Source organism: Globicephala melas, chromosome 3, assembly GCF_963455315.2.
Source record: "Globicephala melas chromosome 3, mGloMel1.2, whole genome shotgun sequence".
In the NCBI taxonomy this organism is placed as follows: Eukaryota; Metazoa; Chordata; class Mammalia; order Artiodactyla; family Delphinidae; genus Globicephala; species Globicephala melas.
In genome coordinates, this window is record NC_083316.1 from 90835259 (window position 1) to 90858434 (window position 23176).

The following is a 23176-nucleotide window of genomic DNA, read 5'->3' on the forward strand; positions in this document are numbered from 1 at the left end:
CCTTTTGCTTTTTTTGAACATCATCTCCATACCAAAACAGTAAAAATAAGTCAGCTCTACTTTTTCCACTTCAGCAAAATGGGTCTGAAGAACTATGACTTATGCTTTCTTTACACTCAGGAAAACACAGGAAAGTAAAACACAGATCACACCTTCATGCAATTGAACCACTATACAGTTTTGTGCTTTCGGTGGCCTATCTAGTAAATACTATTTCCAGAGCTCTCTTTACCCCATATTAACCAAAAGAAAAAAAAAAAAGAAGAGAAAATGAAACAGTGGGAACAGTAATAATATCACATAAATAACTCACATTGAACACTGGAACAGATTTCAAGATGTGTGCATGTACACAAATATAAATATAGACAAAAATTTGCACGGACACTGAGTTCCCTCAAGTTCTCATCTTAGATGTAAACTAGGTGGATAGTTCAAAAGTCAAAGACCATGTGGAATGTTAAAATCATTTAGGAATGTTCATTTAATGCAGCCACAGAATCGAGAGACATATTATAGTCCATTCTAGTTATAAAATGACTCATCCAGGCATTTAGATAAATCTATGAATGCATTTGTTCTAGTTCCAGACTGAAGTTACATCACAATTGTGAATGCTTATGACGTAGTTATACTTTATGAGTTGAGTGACACATTTAAAACTCAAACATGTATAAAACATTCACTGAATTTGACTTTCTAGAGAGATGGTTCTCTATTGGTCAGTATTGGATACCACCACCCATTTCACATAACCCAGAATACTGTCCAATCAATGTGGTGTCCCAGCACATATCTGGCAGTTTTTCACACTGCCTTATTCATTCATAAATGCTTTTAAGACTCCTAAAATAAAAGCCCATAAAGATATGAATACATTTTTAAAGATATCTATAAAATAATACTATCCAGGTATCAAAACTGAATTGCATTTTACTATGATACCTATTCTTTTCTTATTTCTGATATTTTCAATAGGTAAAGTAGTACAAGTCAACTGACAATGAAGTTCATCTTTATAAAGTATAGAGAAGAGCTCTTTTTCTTTAGTCCAAGATATTGTTAAACTCATAGAGCATATGAGAAGTAAAGCATTAATATTTAACTCCTCCCAAAATTAAAACTTTTACAGAATGTTCATAAAGCTCTAAAATAGGTGATTTTAACCTACCAGCATGAAGCTTGGCTTTCTCTAATTTCTAAGAAGCCAAAATATTCATACTGAGGCACTATCCAATTTCTTAAGAGTTTGTGTCAAAGAACTATATCTACTTCTTGGTGGATTTCTGTCATACTCTCCATTCCTAGACATATCACCATACCAAACAATGTGCAAATAACTGTTTAGGAAAACTGAAATGCCCACACTAGATAGCTATTTACTTTAGGAATAAAATAAACCAAAAACATCTCAAAATTTTCTACAGGCTATGCAGAAGACAGGAAAGGATGATTTTTACAGGCCATGCAGCTAAGAGAGAGAGTTGATTCAGGGAATATAATGCTATAAGTTTAAACATATTATGCCTTTTGTAAGGCTTTTTGTAAATCACCATAGAAGTTGATTAAAGTGCTTGCCATGGCTGTATCTACTGCAGACTGGGGAATCATTCCACGCAGATCCGTCTGAATATAGCCTGTCAAAAGACTCCGGTTTGGACTGTCTTTAAGAGGAACACAAAACCAACCACAGGGATGGTTATATCCACGAACAAATTCTGATCTCTTTTCACTCCAGTCAAGACTTATCCCTACAAGGCAATTTAAAATGACACTATTAATAGCAATGACTGACATTAATCTAAAACTCTCACTAAAAAATATTATCAGATTTCTTATTTACATATTTTTCTTCTTATCCATGTAGATGAAAATTAAGCCCCAAGAGTGACCGTGGAAGAATGAAAAAGATAATTACTAAGTGGAATTCTGACAGAGGCTGGTAGATATGTAATGGGGAAAGTTCTAATCCCTTCAGAATAAATGGCATCATGTCATCCTGGTAACTCCTTGGAAACTACAAATCTTCTCTGTAGCAGCCAGGCCTCAAGGTACTAATAATCAAACCTATGTACCACCACTGCTCCCCACAGGCACTACCATATCAAACTTTGGTTCTGGCTGGTTCAGATTAAACAGGTAGATGTGTACCTACAACTGCCAACTCAAATATATCGTACATACAAAAATATTAATTTACCTATAGATATATTTTAGAAAGCAGGAGCCTTCTAATAGTATCTTTAATTTTGAAAAGAAAAATATTACACAGATCAAGGAAGGAAAAGTACTCTAACACATACCAAGCCTATTTTTTCTAAGTATATGACTAAGAAGCTGTTTCTTGAGAGTGACTTAGAAGGAAACCCAACGACTAGATCCCTTTCTTAGAGGCAGTCATGCATTCCATATTTGTTAGCTGTGACCTGAAGGATACTGTGTAACGGGGAACAAAAACTCATCAGAAAGATTGCAAAAACCTTCTCGATATTGTTATTTTAATCCCTAGGGTTTAGCATTTGCAAACAGAGCTTATTGATTATAAAATAACTATGGGGACTTCCCTGGTGGCGCAGTCGTTAAGAATCTGCCTGCCAATTCAGGGGACACAGGTTCGATCCCTGGTCCGGGAGGATCCCACATGCCGCGGAGCAACTGAGCCCATGTGCCACAACTACAGAGCCTGCGCTCTTAGAGCCCACAAGCCACAACTACTGAGCCCACATGCCACAACTACTGAAGCCCAGGTGCCTAGAGCCCGAGCTCCGTAATAAGAGAAGTCACCGCAATGAGAAGCCCACGCACTGCAACAAAGAGCAGCCCCCGCTCGCCACAACTAGAGAAAACCCGTGCATGTGCAGCAACAAAGACCCAATGCAGCCAAAAATAAATTAATTAAATAAAATAATTTTTTTAAAGATAAGTATGAAAGTTGAAAATGTATCTTGTGTAGAAAGAAACATCCAGCCTAGAAAACTCAAAATTTAAAACAAACCGAGAGAAAGTAAAAGGTTTTGAGACAATTACCACAGGATAAAAGGCCTTCTTTATAGTCCACAGTATAGGAGAAGTCAACAAACTCTCTTGGGGAAATTATATTCCAAAGCTGACCAGCAGTAGTATAACGCATCACACAGCAATTCTGAAAGAGAACAGGTAACAGCTGTTAGTACTATAGGAAATACATACATAGACTCATATATCATAAGTTAATCTGTAGTAAAACATTAACACTCACTTAAAATGTGTTATAATAAATATTAATAACATTTCTTACAGTGATTCTGACAGGTTTAGATCTCTATTCTATATCTCACGGAGACTGTATGGACTTGAAGAGGATATACAATCAAAACACAGAGGTAAGTTACCCAGTATCCAAATCTCTGTTTCAGTAGAGTCACCTCTTATCCTATATGATAAAAGTGGAAGCAGGTAGTATAGACTGTACGTGTATAAGATAAAATCCACAAGTACTTTGACTAAAACACCAAATGTGTCAATAAAGGAATCCAAACATGGCAAGGAATGAGTTAATAGAAACAGACAAAGAAAGAAAGCCACTTAGGTTACATAATTCTCTAACGCCTAAGGTGGCATTTTTATCTTTGATTTTGGCTAAATGTTAATGGAAAACCTACATACTATTACCTAGAAACCTGAATATGATGGTGGTATTTTCAGAATTTTAGATTTCAGAACCTCAGCTAAAGTTTTACAATTAAAGACACTGATGATTTTCTTAAGCAGCAAGGGTAAAGCTATTGCAGAAAACAAACTCAGTTCTGACTAACACTCATTAGTTAATATGAGGAAACTCAAGCTTTTTGAAAGGCAGCAAGGATTCCCCTGTGAGATCTTTGCCATGACTACTTATTCTCAAAGCAATGAATATAATGAATGCAAGTATACACACGTGCACATGCGCACACATACACACACACACACACACACACACACACACACACAATCTGAAGCAACATTTCTATACAAATACCTCTTCAAAGTACTCCAAAATATCCAATGAGGTCATTAAGCTGTCCCAATCCAAGCGACAGGGACCTGGGCGTATATGGTCTATTACACTATTGACGACATCATCTATAACACCTTGGGCTTTGAAGCTGGAGAAAACATATGAAAGTCAAATGCTATTAGAATGAAAAATTTCAGCATGCTCTCACAGTTCAGAGCTCACATCAAAAAAAATAAAATTTAATGAAGATTTTTTAAAAAGAGTAAACCCCGACTTTTCCGATAAATTAGGTTCTGTCAATTATTTCATCAGAATGTACTCTAAAACGTCCTCAAATCTAATAAGAGATTTGAAGGCTATCTTATGCATTATCATAAACATAGTAAAATACCTTCATGTTATGGTGTAGCCAAGAGCAGTCCGTAGAACACTGTAATGCTTCCATTTATTTCGTATGCTCTTCTTTTCTCAGCTATGTTCTAACATGTTATTAGTATATGCATATTCTTACCCTAACTTTTGAAACCTTTTTATTAGGAATAGAAATATAGGTCACTCTAGAATAGAATGCCCAGGATTGACTCATGAATAATATCAGAACTTGACATATTTCAAAGGTGGCATTACATACCAGTAGGAAAAAGATATACTAGTTCAAAAATGGTGTTTGGATTCAACAGTTATCCTAACAGAGAGAATAAAAACTGAATTCTTACTTCACATCATTCAAAATACCTCCAGATAGACTAAATACCACTATGTAAAAGGTAAAACTTTTAAATTTTGAGAAAAATATACAAGTGACCATCTTTGTGACCTCAGGATACAGGGGGATTACTTGAATACATAAAACACACAGAAACACAAATTACACAAGATGGTTAAAATTTAAAACTTACATACCACAAATGACAAAATAAGTAATTTCTTTAAAAACAAGCCACAGAGTGGAAGAAGATAAGTGCAACACATATATACAGATATATACTTACTATAGAGCATATATGATTAATTCCTATGAAACAATGAGAAGAGGACAATCCAAACAAAAGATGGGCAAAGGACAAGATTGACCTGAAATGTCAATAAACTTAGAGAAGATGCTCAATTTCACTCATAATCAAGTAATTACTAGCAATACACCATCTCATACCCCTGAAAAACTGACAGAGATTAAAAACTTAATAACAAGTGTTGAATGGAAGGGAATGAGAACTCTCAAAGTGCTACCACCACTTTAGAGAGCAATTTGGCAACATGCAGTAAAGTGGGATGACGTATGTCCCTAAGACACAGGCACACCCCAAGAAAATGTTACATGTGTGTAGAAGGAGGCATGTACCAAAAAGCTTACTGTAGAGAAGAATTCACAACAACCTGAAAATTCATCAGTAGGCAAACTTGCAAACACAGATAAACACATTGTGGTATATGAATACAGAAGTGAAAGACTAGATCAACATGTAACAACACGGGTAACTCTTGAAAACACAGTATTGAACAGAAAAAATTAAAGCGTATTACTAAAACACACACACCCACACACACAAAGTGTGAAACAGGAATAATACACACAACTTCAAGAGAGTAGTTATCTCTGGGGAGGAAAGAAAAGAGAGGTAGATTGACTTTAACTCCATCATTGTTTTCAGGGATCTTTTTTCTCTTTTTAAGCATCTGAAGCCTTTTTATCATTTTGTAAATCTCTCAAGCTCAAGCTTCTATTATGTTCCATCCTAAGTCTGCTCTTCTGCCTGTGTTCTCTAACTTGGGGTGAGGGTGGGGGTAGGAGGTGGGTAATACAAATTACTTCAGGCACAAATTAGAAATCTGGGATTCAATTTCGACTCTTCTTTTTCTCTTAACCCCATTCCAATAGTCAGAACTAATAAGTCACCATGTTTCATCAAGATGATTTTCCAAACGTAAACTGCTTAGAACAATATCTGGTTTTCAATAAATGTTAGTTATCATCGCCATCATCATCATCACCACCACCATCACTATTATAAATCTCTTTCAAGTTCATTTGTCCTTTTCAACTCCCATGCTATGTCCTTAGTTTGGGAACTCTGTGTCCAACTCAACACTGCATCCGTTTCTAGCTCTTCTGATCATATAACTCTTTAAGAATCTGAAAAAAGCCACAGATCTCTTCCCAGGAACATACACATTGTCACAAAACTTTGTATACAATCTTAGGGACACTTCAAGAAGCTAGCCATGGACCCCCAGGATACAAGCTCTTCTCTAAACTTTCCATGCTCATTTCTCTTTCACAATTGTTATTAGAATAAATGGAAAATCCTCTGAGGACCTGGGATGTATGGGTAGGGTTGAGCAGTAGGTAACGCAAAACTGAGTGCCTTAGTTTAGAATTCAAAAATCCTTCAGAGGGCTTCCCTGGTGGCGCAGTGGTTGAGAGTCCTCCTGCCGATGCAGGGGACACGGGTTCGTGCCCCGGTCCGGGAAGATCCCACATGCCGCGGAGCGGCTGGGCCCGTGAGCCATGGCCGCTGAGCCTGCGCGTCCAGAGCCTGTGCTCCGCAATGGGAGAGGCCACAACAGTGAGAGGCCCGCGTACCGCAAAAAAAAAAAAAAAAATCCTTCAGACATCCTCTCCCCACCCCCATACTTAATGCTCCAGCTATACAAACACAATTTCAACTTCCCTAAATAAACTCCTTAAAGTGTTTCCCATCTGTGTGAACGTAGTAAATGAAATGCTCTCTGCCTGGAATATGAATTTATCCTTCATTCCCTAAGAAATATCTATTCGTTCTTTAAGACTCCGCTCCAATATTAGCTCCCCTATGAAGTTTTTCCATATCACCAAGCATAGTGCTCCCTTGGCACTTTTTACACTTTTTCGCCCCAGCAGGGATTACTGATCTAAAGGATTAACTTCTACACTTGCTTACAATGTTTAATCCAACTCCAGTTTCCCTGTCCTCATAAATACTGTACAACTTATCTTCCTGGAAACGCTATCTTTGGTAATACACTTCAAAATACACTGTATATAGTAAGTTCAGTCAACAGTTTCATTTTAAAAAGTGCTGAGTCCCAAGGATGTGACTATTCCACTCCAATTTCACGTGGCAACTATCTCCTCTGGCTTTAAAAAACAATATTTTTTTTACTGGTTAAAGGCATAATTCGTGTTCAACTATATGCAAAAATCAAAAAACAGAAGTAAAAATCACACATAAAACTGACATCTAGAGGTATATATTTTGTGTTAAATAAAACATTTTAATATATAAAAAATATATATTTAAAGTCAACCCATGATTGTGCTACATACAGTTTAGTATTCTGCTTTATTCACTTTTCATTGTATCTTGAGCATTTTATTATGTTTTTAAAGACTGTAAAATAGCACATTTTATAATTTAATCATTCCCCAACAATTGATTATTCAGGTTGTTTGTAATTTTTAATATTTTAAGTAATACTGTGATGGAAGAGAAGTTTAAATAACTATTAATTTTCCCATGATTTCTTCAAGATAAATTTCTTAGAATAAAATATGCTACAGGTGCTTCCCTAGTGGCGCAGTGGTTGAGAGTCCACCTGCCGATGCAGGGGACACGGGTTCGTGCCCCGGTCCGGGAGAATCCCACATGCCGCGGAGGGGCTGGGCCCGTAGGCCGCGGCTGCTGGGCCTGCGCATCTGGAGCCTGTGCTCCGCAGCGGGAGAGGCCATGACGGTGAGAGGCCCGTGCAAAAAAATAAAATAAAAAAAAATAAAATATGCTACAGCACTGAATAAATGCAGAAAGAATATCAGAAGGGTCTTATACACCATAGTAAGAAATTAAGATTTTATCAGCTATCTGATATCATTAATGATATCATATTATTTATGATCCCCTCACCACCAACTCTGTCCACCAGGGATATGGACATTTTAAAGGCTTTGAATTCATAACAGGATTTGCTTCTCAGAAAGTTTAACATCTTAAAGCAAAAGCCAAATTTTGCTGGCAATGATCATTCAGTGATCATGTGTGTAGGTGTGTATATATCTGAAGTTTAGCAATGTCCTAAGAGCTACGTAACACTACAGGAATTTACTTACAGATATCCATTAAATTCTTCTGAAGGTTTCCTCCAAATTGTTACATCTTTCTAGAAAAATAAAAACAGTGTATACTGATAATTACATAGGTGGAAACCTGGATATAAAACTGACAATTTCATAAATTCTACAGCATTAGCTTTTGCATGAAAATAAAACATAAGTAAATATTCAAAGAAATACACAAAAGTAATTTATACCATAAAATAATCCATATCTGAATTTCTTCTGTATCTGAAAGTAGTACACATCTTATTTAAATTACAAACCCCTACAAAAGGTTTTTCAATAGCTTAATGACACCCAAACACTGTTAAGATTTGGTGATGGCACTATCTCATTGGCCATTATTATTTGCCGCATTCCAATCTCATCTGTTTACCATTACTGACACATTTAGACTGAGATAATAGAAATGTTAAATACTTCATTCTGAACTTGCTCACATCTTTTTAAAATTAAACAATTCAAATCTATTATGACAGTGCTACCTTGAATTAGTCCCTACATTTTTTTCTAGATCATTTCCCAAGAAATTCTGAATAGCAGAATAGACAGAGGACTTAACTGGAAGAGTCCTGGGTTCAAGGATTGGCTCTGTCAACACTCAGGTATGTCATATTGGTAAAAAAATACTAACTGGCCATTCTCACAGGCTTGTTAAAATATCTGAAACAATTTCAAATTATCAATTACTATACTTCCTTAAACTGACAATGACACATTTTATTTACTGACTTGAGAGGCTGCTCTTTACAATCTTGTTGCCATGAGTCTATTCTTGTGTCCAATATCTGAAGAACTAATGAAAGCAGTGCAGGATTATTATGTTTCTTCCTTTGTGAGACAGTAAACCATCAACTATATTAGCACATTTATCTATCCTGCACATTCATCTAAAGTATGGTCCATATTTTTCCGTACCATTTTGAAAGTCATCCACCAGCTCATTAGACAGAAGATACACCCTCAAACATAAGTAATTTAATTAATTTACCATTTTCTTAGCAACTCGCCACTTGTCATCTTCAAGGCTGTGGTATTGGATGAGAGTGTTTTTAAGTCTAGTCGCCAAAACAGCTGCATCAGGCAGGTCTTCCATTTGTTTTCCCTGTTACAGAGACTAAGATTATCATCAGCAAATACCAGAGTTAGATGCAGTTGGGTCTCAAATATGGCTTCATAAAAGAATCACCTGGGGAGTTGTAAAAGATACCTATACCTGGACCCCATCCCAAATCAACTAATCAGGATCCCTGAGGGTAAGACCTGGCCATAGATTTTTTTTCTAAAAGCTTCCAAGGTGTGAAACACATAGGGATAAGAATCACATATGTTGAGTTATTAAAATCACTCATATAAAAAATAAAATACAATCCTATTTCCCTTTCTAATAGAATCTAACCCAAAGGAATAAATTATAAAATTCCAGATAACTTAAAAGAAAAAAAAATACTGCTTTTTCAAAAATACAAAAATAACACACAAGGCATAAACTCTTTAAAAATTCCTTAGAGATTCAGCCATTGAAAATTTTCATTTTACCAGCCAACAGATATAGGACTCATTCTAGCAAATAAATGACAACCACAATTGGAAACCTCCTCTTACATCCTTTAAGCATAGGGCTAGAGACCTCTGAAGAATTTCTAAAGTTTGAAGAACTCTATTGTCTTCAGTGTTTTATTTCATTTGATGAAGTGTCATAGGATTCAGTGAGCTATCTGTGTAACATAGGAGGTGATATGAAGACCTTAGAACCACCAGTACAGCATAAGTAAGTGGTTTATAATTTTAAGGCAATAATTTTAACTATACAGAGAGGAAAGTACTATATCATTAATAATTCCAAAGGTATGTTATTGTTCAACAATACTTTAAAAGGGAAATGATTACTAATCTTTAAAGATAATAAACTTAATATAATGAGGGATTCTATAACGTGATCATTTTAAAACATTGCTGCAAATCCTGTGACACACTTCCCATCAAGAGGGATTGACATATATACACTACTATGTATAAAATAGATAACTAATGAACACCGACTGTATAGCACAGGGAACTCTACTCAGTGCTCTGTGGTGACCTAAATGGGAAGGAAATCCAAGGAAGAGGGGATATATGTATATGTATAGCTGATTCACTTTGCTGTACAGCAGAAACTAACACAACATTATAAAGCAACTATACTCCAATAAAAATAAAGTGAAAAAAATGAATAAAAAGCAACAAAGCATTTACAATGAAAAAAAAAAAAAAAGAGGTGCAGTCTGTGACGCTGCATGACCTCTGCAGCTAGGTTAGAAAATTCCATGCAGCCTCTGTACGTCACTCTTAGAATAATCGCTCTGGGAGCCTTTGATCAACATGTAAGCATACAAGAAATCTGGTTATCCTGAAGCTGATATGTGGAAAGGCCCAGGTGGAAAGAAGAGGAAGGGAGGAAAAAAAGGAGAGGGAAAGACAGAGACAGACAGACAGACACACACACACACAGATCCAAAATCCCACATCCAGAAGCCTATATTTAGGGCTTCACGCCTAATGGGCATCTCTTGCTGCCCCAGTCTTCCTTCAATTTGCCTCTGTCTTCCTCATCTTAATAATTTTACTATTAAAATGATAATTGAGCCAGTTGCTCAATGTCAAAAACCTTGGAATCACCCTTAATAGGTATTAGGAGATTCATCACATACCATTGCCTACAATGCTCTTCTCCTACTGGTTTTCTTTCTGTCCCTTAAATACATCAAGCTTGTCACTGACTTCGGGCCTTTGCATTTACTATTATTTCTCTACCTGGATTAGTAGATCCCAAATCTGAGCATGACTAATAACAACCTGTAATAATAATTTCAGATTAAACCTCCTGTCCTTAATACAACCTTCCCCAAATCACTATTATACCCTTCTTTTATTTTCTTCATAGTGCATCACTATGTGAAATTAACTTGTTTATTTATTGATGTACTATATTCTACTCTTTGACTACCATGTCCCCAACTAACAGAGTGGCTGTCCCATGTCTGCCTTTTTCACTACTGTATCCCCACCAACTAGAACACTACCTGGAACACAGTAGGACCTTAATATTTGTTGAAGTGTGTTTGCTTCAAAACATGATTTATTTGGTGTTAACTTCTCTCCTTTTGGTGCCATGGTACTCTCCAGTAAAAGGCTAAAGAAGAAAAGGCTTTGGAAGAAAGCTGTCCATTTACAGGATCATGAAGTTACTACTAAAAAGGAGATCAAGAAAAGATCTAAATGAAATATCAAGGCTCAAACCTCTATGGGAATAAGGATGCAATTCTCACTACAAATGCATACATCAGAATCATGTTGTTATAATTTGTAATAGCTGTTAATGTTGACAAAGAATCTCTCCTTGGTTGGGCTCCTCTGAGTCCTCTTTTTTTTTTTTTTTTTTTTTTTGGCTGCATCAGGTCTTAGTTGTGGCATGCAGAATCTTCAGTAGTGGTGCGGGCTCTTCATTGCGGCATGCGGGCTTCTCTCTACTTGGGGTGCGCAGGCTCCAGAGCACACAGGCTCAGTAGTTGCGGCACGCAGTCTCTCTAGTTGTGAGGCACGGGCTCTAGAGCACATGGGCTTAGTTGCCTCATGGCATGTGGGATCTTAGTTCCCCGACCAGAGATCAAACCCGCATCCCTTGCATTGGAAGGCAGATTCTTAACCACTGGACCACCAGGGAAGTCTCCTCTGAGTCCTCTTTGTGACGAGGCCTAGCTCTTGGGCTTGTCCTTGGACCCCTTAGTCTAGTTTTAGCAAGAATCCTGCTGAGTCAGTTTAGTGAAAATCCCCTACCCTCAAATTTCCTTATCCCACCCTCAATCTTATCCCCCTGGCCTGCCTTCAGCAAGAATCCTGTCAAGTTGGTTTAAGGCAAATCCCCCTTCCTCTAATGTTTCCTCCTAGTAATTTTCATTCACTGACACCCACCCTGCTTCTTGGCTATACACCCCTACGTGCCCTTGTTGTATTCAGAATGAAGCCTAGTTCTATACCAAGGTTTCTTTTCCACTATTGCAATAGTTATTGAATAAGATTTGCCTTTACCACTTTCATGTGTGTCTGCCTCTGGTTTTCTGTGACACCGTTTTTGGATATTAGATTTCATGGTCCACAGCCAGATAGTCCGATTCAGTGGGTCTGCTCTAGAATAGGCCCCAGATCTAGGTCCTATAAAAAGCCTCACTGGTCATTCTTTTAACCAGTCGGGAGTGACAGCCACTAATCTAAAATCTAAAGTGACAAAGTCAGTGCTATAGTCAATATTTAACCAGCACAAAGTAGAACATAAAAGCCATGAAACATGATAAACACTAAAATGATATAAGGGGATTCAAGATGGCGGAAGAGTAAGACGCGGAGATCACCTTCCTCCCCACAGATACACCAGAAATACATCTACCCGTGGAACAACTCCTACAGAACACCTACTGAACGCTGGCAGAAGACCTCAGACTTCCCTAAAGGCAAGAAACTCCCCACGTACCTGGGTAGGGCAAAAGAAAAAAGAATAAACAGAAACAAAAGGATAGGGACGGGACCTGCACCAGTGGGAGGGAGCTGTGGAAGAAAGGTTTCCACACACTAGGAAGCCCCTTCGCAGGCGGAGACTGCGGGTGGCAGAGGCGGAAAGCTTCGGAGCCGCGGAGGAGAGCACAGCAACAGGGGTGTGGGGGGCAAAGCGGAGAGATTCCCACACAGAGGATCGGTGCCGACCGGCACTCACCAGCCCGAGAGGCTTGTCTGCTCAGAATGGCCATCATCAAAAAATCTAGAAACAATGAATGCTGGAGAGGGTGTGGAGAAAAGGGAACCCTCTTGCACTGTTGGTGGGAATGTAAATTGATACAGCCACTATGGAGAACAGTATGGAAGTTCCTTAAAAAACTACAAATAGAACTACCATATGACCCAGCGATCCCACTACTGGGCATATACCCTGAGAAAACCATAATTCAAAAAGAGTCATGTACCAAGATGTTCATTGCAGCTCTATTTACAATAGCCAGGACATGGAAACAAACTAAGTGTCCATCGACAGATGAATGGATAAAGAAGATGTGGCACACATATACAATGGAATATCACTCCGCCATAAAAAGAAACGAAACTGAGTTATTTGTAGTGAGGTGGATGGACTTAGAGTCTGTCATACAGAGTGAAGTAAGTCAGAAAGAGAAAAACAAATACCGTATGCTAACACATATATATGGAATGTAAAAAAAAAAATATGGTCATGAAGAACCTAGGGCCAAGACAGGAATAAAGACGCAGACCTACTAGAGAATGGACTTGAGGACATGGTGAGGGGGAAGGGTAAGCTGGGACAAAGTGAGAGATGGCATGGACATATATACACTACCAAACGTAAAATAGATAGCTAGTGCGAAGCAGCCGCATAGCACAGGAAGATGAGCTCAGTGCTTTGTGACCACCTAGAGGGGTGGGATAGGGAGGGCGGGAGGGAGGGAGACGCAAGAGGGAAGAGATATGGGGATATATGTGTATGTATAGCTGATTCACTTTGTTATAAAGCAGAAACTAACACACAATTGTAAAGCAATTATACTCCAATAAAGATGTTAAAAAAAAGAGTAAATACTGCAAACAAATTATGCTGAAAAAAATAAAGAAAAAAGATATGATATGGAAAAACTGAAATAAAATGATACAGAAGTTCAGGGAGGAAAATAAAAAAACTTTTCCTGTATTTTCTTATGCTCTGTCCCTGAGACCTGCAATTAAATTGACAAAAGATAGATTAACAGAAAAAAAGGCAAAGTTTACTTGATGTCAATATTTAATTTTTTTATGCAAAGAGGCTTTCATAGAAAATAACTGGAGACTCAGAGAAGCTTATATACCCTGAGCTTATACACCATCTTAAAGGGTGATAAACTCTGGAGAAATGACAAGACAAGGGAAAAGGGGTATGAGCTTCTAGGGGTGGTAAATTATGGCAAGATAAATATATGGGAAGAGACTAATAAAAGGTAAACGCAAAAAAAAAAAAAAGGTAAAGGTTATTTTAGTGAAGTTTGTTTGTGTAGACCATCTCAGTTCAACTTTCTATCTCCAGTGATAGCCGTTATTCTCCTGGTATAGGAGAGAGGAGAGGGAAGACCTTCACCAAAGGATATTTATGTCCCATTTTTAGGCAGATAGTGGAAGGATAAATGGTTCTTTCCGTGTCTGCTGCTTCCTAATTGCCTTCAGCTCAAAGTAACCTTTATTCTGAAGTGGCATGTTTTGGGGTGGTATATCCCTTCAGAAACATGGGAAAGTATATATAGAAAATTCAGTAATATAGAATTTTGGATCTATGAAAGTGATGTGAAATATCTAATAATTATAGATCCTACCCATAAGAAGTAGATTAGCTCATTTAGAAAGTCTGCCAGTCAGGAATAGATCCCATTTCCACTCAAGAGACTGCCAACTTGATAGCCAGTACAATGACCTTATTTAAGGGTATGTTATAAACAAACACAAGTTCTTAGAGAGGACTTGAAAAAGAAATTTTATTTATCCATCACTAAGGATCATTATGATTAAACAACATTCTTTAAATCCAAAGGTCACATGCCAGGTTCCTGTGGCTAGCAGATAAGAGTATTTTCAAAACTCTTTGATAGAAATCAAAGATGAAGTGGAAAGCTACTGTTAGCATAGACAACATTACCTTTAGGTAAATCTAGCATACAAAAAGTAAGCAATAAAAACTACCTATAAAGATGAGAATCTGAAACTTTAAGGTGTTTACCTTAGTTATCATTAACTCCTACTGGTTAGTATAAAATCCAAACTCCCTAATATGTCTTATGGGCCCTTTTATATTTTGGCCAAGCTCATTGCCTAATTTCTACTCTTCTTTCCTGGACCCCTCTTAAGACTATGTTAGCTCTCCCGCCAATGTTAAAAACTCCTATTAATGAGCCTCTCTAGTGGTGGTGGAGTAGGAGGTAGGAAAGGAAGAAAATAAAGTAAGTATAAACTTGGAAATCTCTTTTAGCCCAATGAAGTATTTAACCAGGCAGTTAATCTTGATGAAAAAAATCCATGCAAGGGTTAAGTCCAAAGGGAATAACAGTTACTTTCTAAACTGATCATCTGTGTTTAGACAGGCAAGACAGAGAATCTCTCAAAAACCAAGGTGGGGTGGGGATAGGGGAACAATATTGGGATTATCAAGGTCTTGGTGCTCTCTTAATATAATAGGGCACTCACATTAATTGAAAAGAAAGCATGCAATATGCCCTATTGTAATCTCTATCTGTGGAGAATGTCAGGAAATGTTTTAAATACCATTCTGAACTCCCTCTTTCTTTTATTCTCCTTGCTGAACTCATAGCACGAAACTCTCCAACACTTCCATGTCAGAGAAAACAGGTACCACTTAACTGTATCAGAATCTAACAGCTCCATAAATGGGTTATATACTCTTGACAATTCTATAGCCAGGTGCTAAGTAATGTCCACCTTTTTTCTTTCTTACTCTAACCTTTTTGGTCACGTTTTCTATGTTTATGTTTTTGAAGTGACTACTAGTGTAGGCAGTTGCTGCCACCATTGAGTGGGCAGCCTTCACAGGTTAAAAAATTTTCTTGGGCTTCCCTGGTGGCGCAGTGGTTGAGAGTCTGCCTGCCGATGCAGCGGACACGGGTTCGCGCCCCGGTCTGGAGAGATCCCACATACCGTGAAGTGGCTAGGCCCGTGAGCCGTGGCCGCTGAGCCTGCGCGTCCAGAGCCTGTGCTCCGCAACGGGAGAGGCCACAACAGTGAGAGGCCCTCGTACCACCAAAAAAAAAAAAAAAAAACTTTCTTGAGGCCATCTATCAGCACCACAGTCTTTGACGGATACAATTTTAATTTTTGTCAAATGTCAGTGAAATGGCCATAGGTTTTAATTAACTATGGAATATAATAAACATTTTAACCTCTAATAAAAAGTGAATGCCATAAAAATCCGTTTGTACTTATGTAGTATGATTAAGTCAGAATTTACGTATTAAAGAAACTCATATCAGAATCGTTTCACCTTCCATTACCTGATTGATATGTTTCATGTATGTGAATAGCTTCAATTTAACATGCCATAGATCTTCCCCAAGATGTGCAAACCAAGGCCTTGTAAATTAAATATTTTCTACCTAACATAAAAATTCCAGCATAGGCTTAATTGCCAATCAATTTTGAATTAGTAATTTAGCTTTTCCAATTAGTCAAATACGGTAGTTTCTCATTTTTGAGACTGGCTGTGGCAGGAATGCAACAGGGTAAGTCTTCATCTGCAATGTGACTGATGATACTCCGATTCAGTGCTCACTTTGGCTTATTTTAGGACAAGCTTTACAACACCAATGAGACTTTTACAACACTTAAGACAATATTAATTTCTAATAATGTCACAGCTTTAAGTTTGAGTCCAAGTTAATGTTCAAGCTCCTAATGCTCTAATCCTTTATTTAAAAACATAATAATAGCTAACATTTATTGATCATTTACTATGTGATCAGTCTTTCTGGCCACTTCAAATTGTATTATTTCATTTAATCCTCATAAATAACCTTAAGAGCCCATCCTATTATTGCCTCTATTTTACAGAAAGGGAAAGTATCAACACGGAGGTTAAGTCACTTGTCCAAGATCACACAGCCCATAAGTGATGGAGCCAGAATTCCAACCCAGGACCTCTGCCTCCAGAGACTGAAGGTCTATTCTGTAAAACACTGGAAGCTGATCAAAGGCTGCAAGAGACTCTAAAAATCTGACATCATGTTGAATTTGCCATATTTTGTCTTGGCTGCTGAACCTAAAAAATCTCAGGTAATCTTTCTTAATTGTAAATTAGGGATAACAGCAACATTAAGTTATTGAGGAATTACAAGAGTTAATATATTTAGTACCGAACTTGGAAGATAGTAAGCACTCGGAAAACACTGCCTCTTAACAACACAGCTCCGTCAAAGCCTGGTGTGAGGGAATGGACCTTCTGTTGTCTGTGCACCTACTAAGAACCAGGAAGCACTGTGCCCATCACAGAACGGTATCTCAATGAATCTTCACCCAGGCCCCCCGAAGCGAGGTTATTACCGCCCTTTCCCCATTTAACAGATGAAGTAACTTGGGCCTAATCAGCGTCCTAACGCTGATGAACTGGGTTGAGGAGGAGAGGGGCAAGCCCTGGGATCCAACCAGCGCGACCCTTACCCTCAGTTTTCTCTTACCTGTGAGGTCCACACACGTCCGGACGCCGGTTCCGCCATCCTGGACCTCCACGGCGGCTTCCCTCTCCCACTGCCCGGAGCAGCTCCGGGAAGACCACCCTGTCGCTCCGCCTCTAGGCGGCCTCACCTCCGTGCTTCTACTCAAGGCTACTTGAGGTGAAGCAAGGAGTGCGACCGATATCAGGCGTGCGAGGTAGACAGGAAACTCACTCTTTCTGCAATACTAGCTCTACAGCTCTCTCGGCTTCCCCGCCCGCCGAGGCCACCGGCGGCAGCAGCCAATGGTCGCCAAGCCACTGCCAGTTGCAGCCAATTGGAAGGCATCAAGCCTTCCGGGGAAGGCGGGCCGAACCCCGCAACCACGCCCCCGGCTCGAACCCTGGCCTCCGGGGATGGGTAGCGGCAAAAGTTGGCAGAAGCAACGTGTGTTTGCACGGATTGGCTGGCGCGGCAGCGTGCGGAGCGCTGATTGGTCGCCGAGAGATGGACTGATTCCGCGTCGGGTGAGAGTTGACGGTCTCCGGGCCAGCTGCGTGTGTGGAGTCGCCTGTGGGGTTGGCTCTGGAAGGGTGCCGTGTGGCCGATTAATTCTGAAAGAATTTCGCGTGGCAGTAAGTCCCGCTGGGAGAATATGAACGCGAAGAGGGAGTGAATGACGACGGTGAGGGATAAGGCTGGCTTAAATTCGCTCTGAAGATTAGTATCGCGCGGCTGCATTGCCCCTCCCAAGGCCAGAAGTCAAATCAGAAATGAGAAAAAAAAAATGCACCCGTGCGAGGATGACCGGCTCTTCGGCTTCCTGCGGCCTCCCGTGACTCAAAGCTGAGAGTACTATACGAGAAAACATGTAAACAAAGTCACTGCACAGTGTGAATTGATCTTTCGCCAAATGTTTACCCTCAGATATGGGAGTTCAGAGGACAACCTTTTAAGTAGGGAAGAGTTGGGGTGCGCAGGTGGCTTTAGCAGCCTCACAAAGTGTTCTGGTTTTCATCTGTTTGAAGGTGAGTAACATTTATACCAGTGTCTGTGAAGTCACCCATCTGATAGGATGCTTGGCAAATCTGAATACTAAAAATCAGGTGTTTGCAAATTACATATACCAGGATATGTAGTTTGAGAACCAAGAATAGGAAGGAATGCAAGGCTACACCATTAGTCATTTTTGATAGACTTGCACTGAGAATAAGCAATACTTCATAAAAATTTTAATTAGCATCACTAAAAGAATCACCAAACACCACTTGCTAGTTATTATTGGCAGATTTTAAAAATCTTACCTCATTGTTTATATATAAAAGGAATAATAATTTGGTGATTACTTTTCCGTTATCATCTTACTTGTATTCATCTGTAAAACACACCTACCTTGGGGGGCTGTGTGGAGTTAATGAGATATAAAGTATGTAAAACTTTAACCAAAGCACTTTTCCATGACTATCTCAAGGTATTATCCGTACATACATGCAAACAAGAACCACGATAATTGGCCAATACTAACTAGCAAGTGAATGGAGCCCCAGGCATAGATCGTTAAGGCAGATTATGTAATTTCTGAGTGGCTGAACTGGAATTTGGTCCAGGTCTGCTGGATTCTGAAACTGGGGCTCTTTAACCCCCATGAAACTCATAATGTGTTTCACAGGCTGTCAGGCACATACCTGTGCACAGCAGGTGGGACCAGAAATGAAAGCCCTAATCCCTGCCGGGAAGGTTTACACAGTTAAATGGTGGAGAGGAACAAGTCCACTTAACCGTTTCAGAAAAGTAGAAGATTAGTATCTCTCATTATTAGAATTGAGCTGGGTACATTGCTCAGTAGCTTTGCATATTCTCTTACAGAACCTGGTAGAATATGTTTAAAAGAAAATCAACGTGACTTTTTTTTGAAAGGGTTTTCTGCGTAAAGTCATACATCACACTTACTCCTCCTGTAGGGAGGTTTTGTTTCTTTGCCCTTTGCTCTTCATCTTTTGCCTTGTTTTTCTTGGTTAGAAAGAAGTTGGGCTGATTCAAAACCCCTCTGTGTCTATCAAAGTGGAATGCTACTGAAAGCAAAACTGCATCAAAACTCAGAAAAAATTAAATAATATTATCTGAAGCTATTATTGAGTACCATGGACCAGGCACAGTGCTAAGCATTTTACATGTATTAACTCATTTAATCCTGATAACCTCATAAGGTATGCATTATTATTATTATACTCACAAGAGAACAGTTATATATAGGGCAACAGACAGGTCCCCTATCCAAATAGTTTGGAATAGGTAGAGTAGATGGAAATTAGCTTTCCATCTAAAGTTCAAGTATAAAAGAGATATATAATGTATTTGACCAGCTATAGAAAGTCACCCTAGAGAGGAAAAATAGCTTCGCTGCCAATCCCTGACTGTAATCAGACTGAATATATTAACAAATCTAAAAAAGGAATTTTCAAGAAGAAAAACAAAAAATTCCAAAACACAGAAATAATATATCCACTATTTCTGCCAGGAGGCAATAAATCTAGAATTAAAAAGCAAAATAAAAACATAGAAAAAATCCCCAACTACTTGAAATTAAAAAAAAACCTGTCCCCCAAACTCTGATCAAAAAGAAAATCAAATATTACATACTGAAGAATGTTAATAAAATATTGCAAACATTAATATTAATAAATTAAACATTAATAAATATTAACCCCTTAGAAAAATTCATAGCCTTAATTCAAGTCAACAAGTATTTATTAAATCCCTGCTGTAGGAAACCTGTTGAAGCTGGGGCAGTTTATAAGGTGACCCCCAACCAATTCCAGAGCTGGATTGAATCCTGAACCTTCTATTTATATAATCCAATAATTTTTTTTAACATCAGTTTGAGCTGACTTTCCCTTGTTTAGGATGAAAAGAGCTTTTAAGGAATAGAGGACCGCTTTTCTCTTGCGACACTTTCTTCCTTTGGTCAATTAATCTATGACAAAGGAAGCAAGAATATACAATGGAGAAAAGACAGTCTCTTCAATAAGTGGTGCTGGGAAAACTGGACAGCTACATGTAAAAGAATGATATTGAACATTCTCTAACACTACACACAAAAATAAACTCAAAATGGATTAAAGATCTAAATGTAAGACAGGATACTATAAAACTCCTAAAGGAAAACATAGGCAGAACACTCTTTGACATAAATAGCAGCCATATTTTTTTGGATCCATCTCCTAGAGTAATGGAAATAAAAACAAAAATAAACAAATGGGACTCAAAGGAAACCATAAACAAAATGAAAAAGCCTATGAACTGGGAAAAAATATTTGCAAATGATGCTACTGACAAGGGATTAATTTTCAAAATATACAAACAGCCCATGAGGCTTAATATCAAAAAAAAAAAAAAAACTCAATCAAAAAATGAGCAGAAGACCTAAATAGACATTTCTCCAAAGAAGACATACAGACAGCCAACAGGCATGTGAAAAGATGCTTAACATCACTAATTATTAGAGAAATTCATATCAAAACCACAGTGAGGTATCACGTCACACCAGTAAAAATGGCCATCATTAAAAAGTCTACAAATAATAAATGCTAGAGAGGGTGTGGATAAAAATGAACCCTCGTACACTGTTGTTGAGCATGTAAATTGGTGCAGCCACTATAGAAAACAGTATGGAGGCTCCTTAAAAAACCAAAAATAGAGCTACCATATGATCCTGCAGTCCCACTACTGGGTACATACCTGGAGAAAACTCTAATATGAAAAGATACATGCACTCAGTGTTCTGGTGGCACTATTCACAATAGCCAAGACATAGAAACAACCTAAATGTCCATAGACAGATGAATGGATAAAGTTGTAGTACACATATACAATGGAACACTACTCAGCCATAAGGAAGAATGAAATAATGCCATTTGTAGCAACATGGATAGACCTAGATTATCATATTAAGTGAAGTTAAGTCAGACAAAGATAAATATCATATGATATCACTTATATGTGGAATCTAAAAAAAATACAAATGAACTTATTTACAAAACAGAAATTAGACTCACAGACATAGAAAACAAGACATACATACTACTGTAGATAAAATAGGTAAACAACAAGGACGTACTGTATAGCACAGGGAACTATACTCAATATCTTGTAATAACCTATAAGGAAAAATATCTGAAAAAGAATGTGTATATATATGTGTATATATGTACACATATATATATACACATATATGTATATATACATATATATATGTACAACTGAATCACTTTGCTGTACACTTGAAACACAACATTGTAAATTATACTTAAATTTAAAAAACTTTAAAAGAAGAATATCGTCTTCGCAGCGTTGTTGTAAGTGTTCAAGACTGGCTGCTGAGGCTGGAGGCTGGCACAGATTTGGTACTGGTGGGCACAGAGAAATGGTAGCGGGGATTGGGGGGAAGCCCTTGGATGAGAACACGAGTTAGAGTGTGGAACAGAGGTCCCCAAATCTCCCATACATCTGCCTCATGGATGGGAAGCATTTAAAAGTACAGACTTCGAGCCCTATCCTGAAGCTACTAAATCAGAATCTTTGGAGGTGGAGATCTAGGAATGTGACTTCTGGTTGATGTCCCACAGCAAATCTAAAGCCAGTCTGAGGACTTCCCTGGTGGCACAGTGGATAAGACTCCACGCTCCCAATGCAGGGGACTGGTCAGGGAACAAGATCCCACATGCATGCCGCAACTGAGAGTTTGCATGCTGCAACTAAGGAGCCCGTGTGCTGCAACTAATTAGCTGGGAGCTGCAACTAAGGAGCCCACCTGCCACAACTAAGACCCAGTGCAGCCAAATAAATAAATATTTACAAAATAAATAAATAAAATAAAATAAAACCAGTCTGACTAGTGTTTAAGCGCTACCAGAAAAGAAAAGGAAGCCAGGTTTGTGTGAGAAGAGAGTGGGCCAGAGGCACAGGCAAATGTTAAGATTCAGTGGGTAAAATACTGAATTGTCCTTAGTATTTATTTCTGTTACTTAATTTTGTGCTTTACTCTTTTGTGCTGTCTGCTCTATTGTTTAAAGCTTATGCTAATTTTTTATTTATTTTTGTTGTTGTTGTTGTGGTACGCGGGCCTCTCACTGTTGTGGCCTCTCCCGCTGCGGAGCATAGGCTCCGGACGTGCAGGCCCAGCGGCCATGGCTCACGGGCCCAGCCGCTCCGCGGCATGTGGAATCTTCCCGGACCGGGGCACGAACCCGCGTCCCCTGCATCGGCAGGCGGACTCCCAACCACTGTGCCACCAGGGAAGCCCTAATTTTTTTTTTTTAAGTGCACTTTTGAGAAAATTTAGGGCAACTGAATAGTAAAACATGCTCTACCAGTGTATAGAAAATATTCATGTTAGACCATGATTAAAATGAACAAAACAAGGAAACAAAACTCAAATTTTACTTGTTGTTCATATATCAAAATATTCAGATGAAAATGAAGGCCAACCAGCAATATTATAATCATCATAAATTATATAACTGGCCGATACCAAATTCACTCTTGTGGATAAAATCTATGGACTGTTTAATATAGTCCAGGCACTGCTCTAGGTAGATATTATCATGATCTCCATCTTGCTTACTAGGAAACTGAAGCTTAGGAAGTTTAGGTAATTATCCTAAAATCACATAGCTAATGAGTGACAGAGGTCAGAGGTCAGTAGGAAAGCTGATGCCCCAGCAGGGACAGCAGTAGAATTTGTCTGGGTGTGGGAGGCCATGCCAGCTCATGTGTACTCACGGTACCTGAAGATCAGGAGCCTGTAGGCAAAGCCAGCCCACAGTCGAGGCCGACAGAAAAACACACTGGTTACTTCACCTGTGACTGAGCACATTTGGTAGC

At 38.5% G+C, this 23176-nt stretch overlaps 3 protein-coding genes across 5 annotated transcripts in view; 2 read left to right on the top strand and 1 right to left on the bottom strand.

The window, feature by feature from the left end:
- CAMK4 (calcium/calmodulin dependent protein kinase IV) overlaps positions 1-11473 on the top strand; it is a 243687-nt gene extending 232214 nt beyond the window's left edge. The window contains exons 13-16 of the transcript XR_009563442.1: positions 1868-2051; positions 3280-3362; positions 8581-8671; positions 11235-11473. The gene's annotated coding sequence lies outside the window, so the exon portion shown is untranslated. The remainder of the gene's footprint in view (positions 1-1867; positions 2052-3279; positions 3363-8580; positions 8672-11234) is intronic.
- Positions 250-17657, bottom strand: STARD4 (StAR related lipid transfer domain containing 4). Its single transcript, XM_030869898.3, has 6 exons — positions 17318-17657; positions 9058-9171; positions 8061-8110; positions 3998-4124; positions 3028-3142; positions 250-1751 (listed from the first exon to the last, which is right to left on the bottom strand). Exons 1-6 carry the CDS (start codon positions 17354-17356, stop codon positions 1522-1524), a joined length of 675 nt encoding a protein of 224 aa, XP_030725758.1. The 5' UTR covers positions 17357-17657; the 3' UTR covers positions 250-1521.
- Positions 17658-17808: 151 nt separating this feature from the next.
- The window catches only part of MCC (MCC regulator of WNT signaling pathway), a 464937-nt gene continuing 459569 nt past the window's right edge, over positions 17809-23176 (top strand). For 2 of the 3 annotated variants that reach the window (XM_060296098.2, XM_060296099.2), the window contains exon 1: positions 17809-18321. The gene's annotated coding sequence lies outside the window, so the exon portion shown is untranslated. The remainder of the gene's footprint in view (positions 18322-23176) is intronic. The other variant, XM_060296100.2, reaches the window with a different exon arrangement.

What these genes read in the sequence shown, in the direction of transcription:
- STARD4 (XM_030869898.3), bottom strand. Translation starts at nt 17,356, where the DNA reads ATGGCGGAACCGGCGTCCGGACGTGTGTGGACCTCACAG. An exon ending in GACGTGTGTGGACCTCACAG is followed by an intron (nt 9,172 to 17,317) that starts GTAAGAGAAAAC and finishes TCTCTGTAACAG; the next exon opens with GGAAAACAAATGGAAGACCT. An exon ending in TTTTGGAGTACTTTGAAGAG is followed by an intron (nt 3,143 to 3,997) that starts GTATTTGTATAG and finishes GTTCTCTTTCAG; the next exon opens with AATTGCTGTGTGATGCGTTA.